Source organism: Scyliorhinus torazame, chromosome 6 (genome assembly GCF_047496885.1).
Source record: "Scyliorhinus torazame isolate Kashiwa2021f chromosome 6, sScyTor2.1, whole genome shotgun sequence".
NCBI classification, from domain to species: Eukaryota; Metazoa; Chordata; class Chondrichthyes; order Carcharhiniformes; family Scyliorhinidae; genus Scyliorhinus; species Scyliorhinus torazame.
The window spans coordinates 287508946-287522234 of NC_092712.1; the positions used below are offsets into that span (position 1 = coordinate 287508946).

At 45.8% G+C, this 13289-nt stretch overlaps 1 protein-coding gene across 1 annotated transcript in view; it reads left to right on the forward strand.

The window, feature by feature from the left end:
• The window catches only part of pik3r4 (phosphoinositide-3-kinase, regulatory subunit 4), a 143564-nt gene that overhangs the window by 4925 nt on the left and 125350 nt on the right, over positions 1-13289 (forward strand). The window contains exons 2-3 of the mRNA XM_072509794.1: positions 7337-7470; positions 9034-9616. Of these exons, the coding sequence (XP_072365895.1) occupies positions 7337-7470; positions 9034-9616 (717 nt within the window). The remainder of the gene's footprint in view (positions 1-7336; positions 7471-9033; positions 9617-13289) is intronic.

Consider the following 13289-nt stretch of genomic DNA (forward strand, 5'->3'; position numbering starts at 1 on the left):
TTTCAAGTTAGGGCGGCATGGTAGTGCAGTGGTTAGCACTGCTGCCTCACGGCGCTGCTGACCCGGGTCCGATTCGGTCCCAGATCACTGTCCGTGTGGAGTTTGCACCTCCCCATGACTGTGTGGGTCTCATCCCCACAACCCGTAAGTTGGAAAAAAAATTGCAAAGTCAAGAATAATATGATCGTGAAATAAAAACCGTGAGGGTTTAGGCTTAGTGGTGCAACATTAATAAGTTTAATGCAATCTATAATAGTTTTGAAGTTTGCAGTAATTGTCTGTCAAAGTTAACCCTTTAAAGTTTATTCAGTGCGAATAACACTTCCAATTTGAGTCTGTATCTAAAAACATAATTTCTTTGATTAGTAAATAGCTATTTCTGATGTTTCCCACTACAGTGCTAGCTTGCCTGGCAGTCTGGTACTTCGAATGTACAATTTACATTACACCTATAAACTGTCATACAACATTTCATTCTCAAATGTAATTTACAAATTTAGTATTATGTTGTGTCACATCCTTCTGTGAACTATCAAGCAGTTGGTGGTTCAAATATTCCTAGACTAGTCTAATAGTAAACATCCTAAAAACCTTGCAATGTACAGGGTTCTGTATTCTATTTACAAAGTTCTTGTTCTCTTCAAATTTTTCCTGTAAGCACCTAACAATGCATTATCACTGTTAATTGGACCCACCAATCAAGCCTCAAATTTGGAATTTCCACTAAAGCTGGTGCGTACACATCTGATTAAAATAACTTTATAACTGCAAAGTCATTCACTTCTATGTCAGATTGAAGGTTGATGCAGCAGTTTCCAACTCCAATAAAAGTTGCTAAATGCCTTTATGATTACAGCAGATGTTCATTTGCTGAGTGAGCCAAATCCCAGAGAAAAACCTGACTTACTGACCACGACTCCTTTTTGTATTTGTAAAAACAAGAAGAAATCTTTTGATCTCAGCAGCATAGAATTCCAGTACCACTTTTGAGGTTTAAAAATTAAAATATTTATTAACGAGAAGAAAATAAGACCTAAACACACAAGATTACCATTTTACAATTAAAAGAGTCTCTCAAAACATTCCCCCAAAACCTACTTGGGGTCAGAAGCACAAGTATAAACACCTTCCAGGCACCACTCATAGATGTTTAACAATAAAATCCAGTAATACTTCCGGGTGCAGCGATGACCAGCTGAGTCGCACGTTTCGGGAGCTCCCGGTGGAACGGACTTTTGGGCTCTGAATAAGAGCCCCAACGGCAATTTTAACGGCTAAAAGTACTGTGCGGTGAACCAGAAGGAAATCCCCCCTGGATACGGATGAAAAAAGGAGAGGAAGGTGGCCGGATTGCGGTGGATCCTTTAGAGCAGCGGCATGGAAGGCAAGCAAAAACCAAGATGGCGTCGGAAGGTGGCAGTTTAATATGGGGCTCTGAACAACACTAGTTTTTGAAACGCTGCGTGGAAGAACTCAAAAAGGAAATGAAGAAGGAGCTGTTGGCCCCGATATTACAGGCGATCGAAGGGCTAAAGGAGGAGCAAAAGACCCAGGAGCGGGAGCTTCGGGTCGTGAAGGCAAAGGCTGCCGAGAATGAGGACGACATACAGGGCCTGGTGGTGAAGACGGAGATGCACGAGGCACACCATAAACGATGTGTGGAAAGGCTGGAGAACAACGCGAGGAGGAACAACCTAAGGATTCTTGGTCTTCCTGAAGGTGCGGAGGGAGCGGACGTCGGGGCATATGTGAGCACGATGCTGCACTCGTTAATGGAGCGGAGGCGCCGGCGGGTCCGCTGGAGGGGGAGGGAGCATACCGAGTGATGGCGTGAGGACCGAGAGCAGGAGAAATTCCTAGAGCCATAGTGGTGAGATTCCTCCGTTTTAAGGATAGAGCGATGGTCCTTAGATGGGCAAAGAAAACCCGGAGCAGTAAGTGGGAGAATGCGGTGATCCGCGTATACCAAGACTGGAATGCGGAGGTGGCGAGAAGGAGGGCGAGCTTTAATCGGGCCAAGGCGGTGCTTCACAAAAAGAAGATAAAATTCGGAATGCTGCAACCGGCAAGACTGTGGATCACATATCAAGGGAGGCACCACTACTTTGAGACGGCGGATGAGGCGTGGACTTTTATCGTGGAAGAAAAATTGGAATGAGCGGGTTATTAAAAAAAGAACGTTTGAAACAAAGTGGTGGGGCGAGTATGGGGGCGAAGAGGGGGGTAAAAAGGGGGGAAAGAGGAGTTTTATGTTATTAATCCTGCGATGTGGTAACTTTTCTTTCTTCCACAGGAGGTGGTGGGGGGAGGAAAGGAGGTGGAGGAGATGGGGCGTTGGCCATTGGGGGCGGGGCCAAGGGGGAAGCGCAGGCTCGGTTCCCGCGCTATGATAATCATGGCGGGAATAGGGAAGCAGGAAGGAGGGGGCGTCGCACGGTGCGAGCCGAGGTCACGGGGGGGAAGCCGAGGTCGGCCAGAGTTTGCTGACTTCTGGGAGCAACATGGGGGGTGTAACTCCGCTAGTGGGGGATCTAGTGGGGGGGGGTGTGGGAGGGGGGAATTATTGGGCTGCTGCTGCTGGGGAGAGGGGGGAGCTGGCATGGGGTGGGATGGGCGGGGGGGGCACCGCCTGGGGGGGACACAGCTGCATGGGAACCGGGTGAGGAGCTGGAAAAAGGAGATGGCTAATCGACAGGGGGGTGGTAAAAAGCCCCCCAACCCAGCTGATCACGTGGAACGTGAGAGGGCTGAACGGGCCGATAAAGAGGGCACGGGTACTCGCACACCTTAAGAAACTTAAGGCAGACGTGGTTATGTTACAGGAAACGCACTTGAAACTGATAGACCAGGTGAGACTACGCAAAGGTTGGGTGGGGCAGGTGTTCCATTCGGGGCTAGATGCGAAAAACAGGGGGGGTGGCTATATTAGTGGGGAAGCGGGTAATGTTTGAGGCAAAGACTATAGTGGCGGATAGCGGGGGCAGATACGTGATGGTGAGTGGCAAACTACAGGGGGAGATGGTGGTTTTGGTAAACGTATATGCCCTGAACTGGGATGATGCCAATTTTATGAGGCGTATGCTAGGACGCATCCCGGACCTAGAGGTGGGAAAGTTGGTAATGGGGGGAGATTTCAATACGGTGTTGGAACCAGGGCTGGACAGGTCGAGGTCCAGGACTGGAAGGAGGCCGGCAGCAGCCAAGGTGCTTAAAGATTTTATGGAGCAGATGGGAGGAGTAGACCCGTGGAGATTTAGCAGACCTAGGAGGAAGGAGCTTTCGTTTTTCTCCTATGTCCACAAAGTCTATTCGCGAATAGACTTTTTTTTGTTTTGGGAAGGGCGTTGATCCCGAAGGTGAGGGGAACGGAGTATACGGCTATAGCCATTTCGGATCACGCTACACATTGGGTGGACTTGGAGATAGGGGAGGAAACAGAAGGGCGCCCACCCTGGAGAATGGACATGGGACTAATGGCAGATGAGGGGGTGTGTCTAAGGGTGAGGGGGTGCATTGAAAAGTACTTGGAACTCAATGAGAATGAGGAGGTCCTGGTGGGAGTGGTCTGGGAGGCGCTGAAGGCAGTGGTTAGAGGGGAGCTGATATCAATAAGGGCACATAAAGGAAAGCAGGAGAGTAGGGAACGGGAGCGGTTGCTGCAAGAACTTCTGAGGGTGGACAGGTAATATGTGGAGGCACCGGAGGAGGGTCTGTACAGGGAAAGGCAAAGGCTACACGTAGAATTTGACTTGCTGACAACGGGTACTGCAGAGGCACAGTGGAGGAAGGCACAGGGTGTACAGTACGAATATGGGGAGAAGGCGAGCAGGTTGCTGGCCCACCAATTGAGGAAAAGGGGAGTAGTGAGGGAAATAGGGGGAGTGAGGGATGAGGAAGGAGAGATGGAGTGGGGAGCGGAGAGAGTGAATGGAGTGTTCAAGGCATTTTATAAAAAATTATACGAAGCTCAACCCCCGGATGGGAGGGAGAGAATGATGGGCTTTCTGGACCGGCTGGAATTTCCCAAGGTGGGGGAGCAGGAAAGGGTGGGACTGGGAGCACAGATTGAAATAGAGGAAGTAGTGAAAGGAATTAGGAGCATGCAGGCGGGGAAGGCTCCGGGACCGGATGGATTCCCAGTTAAATTTTACAGGATATATGTGGACTTGCTCGCCCCGCTATTGATGAGGACCTTTAATGAGGCAAAGGAAAGGGGTCAGCTTCCCCCGACTATGTCAGAGGCAACGATATCGCTTCTAAAGAAGGAAAAGGACCCGCTGCAATGCGGGTCCTATAGACCTATTTCCCTCCTAAATGTAGACGCTAAGATTCTGGCCAAGGTAATGGCAATGAGGATAGAGGATTGTGTCCCGAGGGTGGTCCATGAGGACCAAACTGGGTTTGTGAAGGGGAGACAGCTGAATACGAATATACGGAGGCTGCTAGGGGTAATGATGATGCCCCCACCAGAGGGGGAAGCGGAGATAGTGGTGGCGATGGATGCCGAGAAAGCATTTGATAGAGTGGAGTGGGATTATCTGTGGGAGGTGCTGAGGAGATTTGGTTTTGGAGATGAGTATGTTGGATGAGTGCAGCTGTTGTATAGGGCCCCAGTGGCGAGTGTGGTCACGAATGGACGGGGATCTGCATACTTTCGGCTCCATAGAGGGACAAGGCAGGGATGCCCTCTGTCCCCATTATTGTTTGCACTGGCGATTTGAGCCCCTGGCAATAGCATTGAGGGGTTCCAAGAAGTGGAGGGGAGTACTTAGAGGAGGAGAAGAACACCGGGTATCTCTGTATGCGGATGATTTGTTGTTATATGTAGCGGACCCGGCGGAGGGGATGCCAGAGATAATGCGGACACTTCGGGAGTTTGGAGAATTCTCAGGATATAAACTGAATATGGGGAAAAGTGAGTTGTTTGTGGTGCATCCAGGGGAGCAGAGCAGAGAAATAGAGGACTTTCCGCTGAGGAAGGTAACAAGGGACTTTCGTTACTTGGGGATCCAGATAGCCAAGAATTGGGGTACATTGCATAGGTTAAATTTAACGCGATTGGTGGAACAAATGGAGGAGGACTTCAAGAGATGGGACATGGTATCCCTGTCACTGGCAGGGAGGGTGCAGGCGGTTAAAATGGTAGTCCTCCCGAGATTCCTCTTTGTGTTTCAGTGCCTCCCGGTGGTGATCACGAAGGCTTTTTTCAAAAGGATCGAAAAGAGTATCATGAGTTTTGTGTGGGCCGGGAAGACCCCGAGAGTGAGGACGGGATTCTTACAGCGTAGTAGGGATGGGGGGGGGGGGGGGGGGGGCTGGCACTACCGAGCCTAAGTGAGTACTACTGGGCCGCCAATATCTCAATGGTGAGTAAGTGGATGGGAGAAGAGGAGGGAGCGGCGTGGAAGAGATTGGAGAGGGTGTCCTGTAGGGGGACTAGCCTACAAGCTATGGTGACGGCCCCATTGCCGTTCTCACCGAAGAAATACACCACAAGCCCGGTGGTGGTGGCGACTTTGAAAATTTGGGGACAGTGGAGACGGCATAGGGGAAAGACGGGAGCCTTGGTGGGGTCCCCGCTAAGAGAAAACCATAGGTTTGCCCCGGGGAGAATGGATGGGGGATTTGGAATATGGCAAAGAGCAGGAGTTACGCAACTGAAAGATCTGTTTGTGGATGGGAAGTTCGCAAGTCTGGGAGCGCTGACCGAGAAATATGGGTTGCCCCAAGGGAATGCATTCCGGTATATGTAACTGAGGGCTTTTGCGAGGCAACAGGTGAGGGAATTCCCGCAGCTCCCGACGCATGAGGTGCAGGACAGAGTGATCTCAAAGACATGGGTGGGGGACGGTAAGGTGTCAGATATATATAGGGAAATGAGGGACGAGGGGGAGATTATGGTAGATGAGCTGAAAGGGAAATGGGAAGAGCTGGGGGAGGAGATTGAGGAGGGGCTGTGGGCGGATGCCCTAAGTAGGGTAAACTCATCGTCCTCGTGTGCCAGGCTAAGCCTGATTCAATTTAAGGTGTTACACAGGGCGCATATGACTGGAGCACGGCTCAGTAAATTTTTTGGGGTAGAGGATAGGTGTGCGAGATGCTCGAAGCCCAGCGAATCACACCCACATGTTCTGGTCATGTCCGGCACTACAGGGGTTCTGGATGGGGTGACAAAGGTCCTTTCGAAAGTAGTGGGGGTCCAGGTCGAACCAAGCTGGGGGTTGGCTATATTTGGGGTTGCACAAGAGCCGGGAGTGCAGGAGGCGAGAGAGGCCGATGTTTTGGCCTTTGCGTCCCTAGTAGCCCGGCGCAGGATACTGTTGATGTGGAAGGAAGCCAAGCCCCCGGGGGTGGAGACCTGGATAAATGACATGGCAGGGTTTATAAAGCTGGAACGGATTAAGTTCGTCCTAAGGGGATCGGCTCAAGGGTTCACCAGGCGGTGGCAACCGTTCGTCGAACACCTTACAGAAAGATAGAGGGAATGGAAAAGAAGAAGGTAGCAGCAGCAGCCGGGGGGGGGAGGAACCAGAAGGACACTCGGGGTTGTTAATATATATGTATAATATGTATAGGTCATTGCTATAAATAATTGTATATTGGACTGTTAAATCATATTTTTGGGGAGTGTTTATCTGAGACAAGGCAGTTGCCATTTAGTTTTCGTTTTTGTTATATATTATTTATTCTTTGTTTATAAAACAGGTCATTGTTATTTATACTGTTATATTATTGTGTAAAGGATACACAATGTACTGTGATGGTTGACCAAAAATTTTCAATAAAATATTTTTTTTTTTAAATAATAAAATCCAGTAATGTTTCACTTTGTGTGAGAGAGACCAGAACGAGGATGCACAGTTTGAACAATGGAGATGAAGAGGAACTTCTTTGCTGAGGATAGTTTGTTTCTTGAATTCTGTTCCCAGGGAGTGGAAGAGTCTGGGATGTCCAATGTTGAGTTCGACAGATTATGGGAACAAGCAGGAAAATGGAATTAAAGCTACAGTCAGATCAGCCAATATTGCTGGGATTCAGTGTTCCATTAGACTGCATATTTTAAGATGAATTGTGCTTTTGAATGAGTTTCTTTGTAGCTCGCATGCTTAAAGAAAGCAGTTGCATGGATAAAACTTTTATTATGTGCTGTTTAGTAGTGAGAAAATACTTTTCTACGGTTTGTGCAGTATATGGTGTCTGATATGGTGTCTGTGATGCAAATATTTGTGTGGGCATTACACATATTTTTTGTAATGTCTGTATATTGTGGATACATAGTGTGTATTCTACACAACACGCACCTAAACAAAACTTTTTTTTATACTCCCCTGTATAGGGTGTGTTATTGCAGAGCTTTTCACCGAGGGAGTGCCTATGTTTGATCTATCCCAATTGCTGGCTTATAGGAACGGACATTTTTCCCATGAGCAAGTGCTGAATAAGATTGAGGACTTGAACATAAGAGGTCTGGTAAGCATAATCAAGTGAATCAAATTGCTTATTATTACCAAAAGTATTATGATATGCTGAAGTAAATATGTAGAATATACAACTTTTGAAACCACTTTTTAAATATAACACTCAAGTGGTGTGTTGAGGAGAGGGGTTATAACATCTCAGAAATATGTACATAGAGTTTGTAACATTGGCACATCTCATCACAATATTACACTGCACTCAGCCATTATGCATATTATGTGTTATAGTTTATAAAACATGGAATCCATTAACTGCAGCTGGTGGAACTTTTGGCGGTAATTTACGTAACTAAGCTAGCACATGTTAGTGTACTGAGATGTGTTCTTCCATCGGTCGCATAGTATTCTGTGCAAAAGGTGTACCATTTTGCAATAATCATATTCTATTAATATTCAAGAAATGGTAAGGTACATGCTGTGTTGCACTCCATTATGTGCTTATTTTTAAAAATTATTTTCAGGATGAGTGTTTTTGCCCTTTATAGCTCATCTGTAGTTGCCCAGACAACTAAATGGTTTTCTTTTGTGCCTCAAGTCTCAATAAGAGCCGAGCGAGTGACCAGTTCCTTCCCTGATATGAACTAGTTATTTTTATACCTAGGGCTAGTCCTTAAATATCCAGATTTATTGAATCTACTTTTACAACATGTCATAGTGGGATTTAAGCGTACAAACTATAGGCTGTGAGTATAGTACAATAAGCATTGCACTACAGTAACCACTATTGGGTTTCCATAATGTAACAATAAACTCCCTCGATTGTTTTGCACTTCCAAAAGATTTTGTAATTCTATCTCGTCTAAAATTTGAACTTTCCACCCACTTTTCACCACTTTGGTCTCAAAAGTTGTTGATTTACAATTCCACGGGTCATTGGCAGCCCTCATTGCACAGTGGAGTGGCCATTCTTTATATACACGTGGTTAGTGCATGTTAACAGACTATTTTACTGTGGAGAGCATTTTAAATTAGCTCCATCTCACACTTGTATTCATGCTGTTTTCAAGTCAAGCACAAGATAGAAATCCGAGAGCAATAACCATGGCGTCTTTTAAAAAAAATTACTTATCCACACTGCCTTCCATTCTTAGTACAAAGGATTGAGGCTGATTCCACTGTCTGAAATCGAATTACTCCACACTGACTGAAATTAATTTAGAATCATCAGATATGTGTAGTGTAGTGCTACAGTTGGCAATGCTTTCCCCCAGAGAGCCATTGCAGGACCTAAGTTGTACTTCCTGGATTACTGATCTTGTAATCCTTTGACCACTGCATCAAAGCACCAGCTTTGAAAGGCCGTAGTCACATAGTACGTCAATATTTAAAACTTAATAACTGATCACAGTTGGAGCACTATGAAGTTTATCATAGTTTTTCAAGGTATTGATTACCGTTTCTATTGCGACCCTAGCACATTGGGAACCATAAAAGCATTTCCTATAATTAGAATTGGTTTAGCTCTATCTGTTATGCTCCAGTAATAGCTATTCATTCCTAGATCTTTTATCTTTGTCTTTTTAAAGATTTGATAATACCTCCTTTTGTATTGCAGGTCAGCCAGATGATTCAACGTGACCCAGATACACGTTTAATAGCAGATGAATATCTTAAACAACAGAGGGGCAGAGCTTTCCCAGAATTATTTTACACGTTTCTGCAGCCATACATGGCACAGTTTGCAAAAGAGACTTTCCAGTCCGCTGATGAACGCATCCTGGTAATACGGAAAGATCTAGAAAATATTTTGCAAAATGTTTGTGGAGAAGAGCAGACTGATAAAAATGATGGAGAAACCAAAGAGCATGGGTTGGTTATTTTGGTGTCTGTTATTACTTCTTGCTTGCAGACACTCAAGTACTGTGATTCGAAGCTAGCTGCTTTGGAACTGATTCTCCATTTGGCACCGCGACTAAGTGGCGAGATTTTGCTTGATCGTATAACACCTTATCTCTTGCATTTTGCCAATGACCTCATACCTAGGGTGCGAGCTGAGGCAGTCAGAACACTGACAAAAGTCTTGGCTCTTGTCAAAGAAGTACCACGCAATGATGTCAATATTTACCCTGAATATATTTTACCAGGTATTGCCCACTTAGCTCAAGATGAAGCAACTCTTGTCAGATTGGCATATGCAGGTAAGGATTGGAGTCTGAAAATGTCAGTTTTATTCTATAGTGGGTTCCTCGTATGCACCAATTGTATATGGTATGTGCCCAATGGACTTGCTTCATCTAATATGAGTGACAACCTTTGTATTTAAAATGCATCAGGTAAAGTAAGGAAGAAGTGCATTTGAGAAACTCAACAGAAACAACATATTTGATATATTTTTGAGTTACCTCACTTAGGGAAATGATTAATTTCTCATTGCTGTCTACTGCATCTTGTCTACTAAGACAGAACTTAAGAAACACTAAATATACCAATATATTGATATTCCAAACCGAATAATTTTGGCTCAGAAAATGATTCAATTAACTTTTGTTTACATATTGCTAAAAAGAGAGACATGTTGCCTACACTTTTGCCTTGTACACATCAGGACAAATTCAAGCTTGTGAAATTTCAAATGATCACTGCAAATTTATATTACAGGAGAAAAGGGCACTGATTGAATTAGAGTTGGCCCGTTAACCAACAAGGTGTTGCTATAGCGAAAGCAATGAGTAACTAAGGCTCCCCAAGCTCCCTGGTAATTAAAAAAAAAAGGTACAAGATTTTAACATATTCCTTTTGTTTGCAGAGTGGGTCCCTGCCTATGTCACTTTAAAGCAAATCACATTGTGAGCTTGAGTGATTGTTACATTTGTTGTCAGTATAGCTATTAGCATACTCTGGATTGTATAGACCTTACTCAACCAGCCTGCATCGGCAAAACCCAAAACAAAATGCCTACTATTAGATGAGATCAGTAAGAAGTCTTACAACACCAGGTTAAAGTCCAGCAGGTTTGTTTCAAACACTAACTTTCTGAGCACTGCTCCTTCCTCAGGTGAATGAAGAGGTATGTTCCAGAAACATATATAGACAAAGTCAAAGATGCAAGACAATGCTTTGAATGCGAGCATTTGGACTTCTAGCTGTCCTTACCCCAGTCCAACGCTGGCATCTCCACATCTTAGATGAGATTGGTAGCACTGGCTGAACAATTCTTTGCATGCAAATAGCTACGTAAAAAACAATTGAAGATAATCAGTTGAGCTTGTAACAGCTCATTTACTCTTGTGAGAATTGACATACATTCCTATACAGGGACCCATTCTTTGCAAACATCGGGAATATGCTCAAGTCTTGTGTCTTTCTGAATTATCTGGGAGCTTGGGTAACCTATAGTTGCCCATTGCTTTTTCCAAAGCAATGTCTCGACCAATCAGAGTCGACTTGCCAACTAATCAGCTACATTTTCTCCAGTAATAAAAATTGTTGTGATGGTTTAAAATTTGGTATTGGTGCAAGATGGACAGCTTTGGCAACATTCTTTTCAGCAATATTCTAGTTCTGTATTATAACTTATGGTATTATTTAAACTTAAAATATATTGGGTTAACATACTTTGATTGTGGGTAATGTTATGATCCCTGTTGGTGTTAAAATTGGATGGGGAAGATTCCAGAATGGACCTTGGCTCAAAAGAGCGTAACATTTTTTAGAAAATGTGTAGCAACACAGTCACAGAACCGCTAATTAGTTTTAACTACAAAAAAATCATTTGCGAAACATGAAAGTGTAATTATGATATAATACTCCTGAACTCTCCCTTAACTTCACACATATACACAGATTTGAAGGTTAACATGGGCTACAAAGTATATCTTAAGGTTAAACACACACACTGGCTGTGTGGTAAAACACACACTGAACTCACATGAGTGCATTTGGATTTCTCCTCTGAATCCTCCCCCAGATGATCTTTATACCATAAACACAACTGAGCCGATGCATGCAAGGAAGGCCCCGGGCCCAGAGGGGTTCCCAGTAGAATTTCATAAAATGTTTGGTGCAGAGCTGGGGCCGCTGTTGGTGAGGGCGTACAACGAGGTGAGGCACAGGGGAATCTCCCCCCTACATTGTCCCCTGATTTTAAAGAAAGATGAGGACCCGGAGAAGTGTGGATCGTACTTCCCGATATTGCTACTGAACATTGATGCAAAGCTGATGGTGCTAACATCGTGAATTGCGGACTGCGTGCCGAGGGTGATGAGATGACCAGATGGGATTTGTGATGGCAGTTGTTGGCAAATGTGTGGAGGCTACTTAATGTAATTCTGATGCACTCTGAGGGGCTGAAGGTGGATGTAGTGGTGGCAGCGGACTTGGAGAAGGCTTTTGATCGGGCGGAGTGGATGTACTTGTTCGAGGTGCTGGGGTGGTTTGGGTTTGGACATGGGTTTGTGGATTGGGTTCGGCTGCTGTACAGGACGTCCACCAGTGGGGAGTGTTCGGACAAATCGGATGAGTTTGGGGTACTTTGGGTTACATCGTGGGACGAGACGGGTGCCCGCTTTCCCAGTTGCTTTTCATTTTGGTGGTAGAGCCATTGACAATGCCACTTAGGGCATTGAGGGATTGGAAATGGATCGAGCGAGGCGGTGCTGAGCAGAAGATTTTGCTATATGTGGATGATTTGTTATCGGGTCTGGTGGGCCGCATTGGAGGGATTGTTGAATTTTTCAGGGAATTTGGCCTGTTTTCGGGGAAAAGAGCGAGGTGTTCCCGATCAATGCTAGAGGGCAAGAGAAGAGGCTTAGGGAGTTTACGTTCAGGGTGGTGGGAGCGGGTTTTAGGTATATAAGAATCCAGATGGCACTGAGTGGACCCAGTTACACAAATTGAACTTTGCATGATTGGTGGAGGGAATGAAGACTGAGAGGTGGGATGTGTTGCTGCTGTCGCTGGCTGGGCGCATGCAAACAGTGACATTGACAGTGCATCCCAGATTTCAAAATCTCCCTATCTTTGTCCCCCATGTCCTTTTTCAGGAAGGTTAATGGATAATTTTGGTGTTTGTGTGTGCTGGGAAGAGCAGGCAGGTGCTCTTAGAGATGGGAGTGGGGCGCTGGCTTTGCTGAATCCAATAAATTACTATTGGGCAGCGAATATTGCAACGGTGAGGAAATGTGCTTTGGAGGAGTGGTTGGTTTGGGGGAAGATGGAGGCGGTGTCATGTACGGGAATGAGTTTGAAGGCTCTGTTGTTGGCAGGTCTTCCGTTCTCACAGGTCAGATACTCCGTGAGCCCAGTGGTGGTGTCGGCGTTACGGGTGTGGAGCGAATGCAGGCAACGTTTTGGGCTGGAGAGCATGTTGTGGGAGCTGATATGCGACAACCATAGGTTTGTGCCAGCGGGGCTGGATATGAGGTTCCGGGGGTGGTGACAGGTGGGGATTGAGTACTTTAGGGACTTGTTTATACGGGGAAATTTGCAGGGCTGGAGGAATGGTTGGAGGAATTGTATTGAGTTGCCCAAAGGGAATGGCTTTAGGTACCTGCAGGTGAGGGATTTTGTGAGGAGAGAGGTGTCGTTCTTCCCGAGGCTGCTGCCTCCGTTGTTGCATGACAAGTTGTCAGAGGATGAAAGAGGGGAGAGGAGGTGTCGAAAATATGCAAGAAATTGATGGAGCGGGAGGGCGCTCCAGTGGAGGAGATTAAGCGCAAGGGGAGGAGTAGCTGGGAGAGGAGGTGCGGGCCAGGACGTGTCCTCGTCGTGTGCGAGGTTAAGCCTCATCCAGTTTAAAGTGGTGCATAGAGCCCACATGATGGTGGCGAGGATGAGCAGGTTCTTTACGGGGGTGGAGCAGGTTCTTTACGG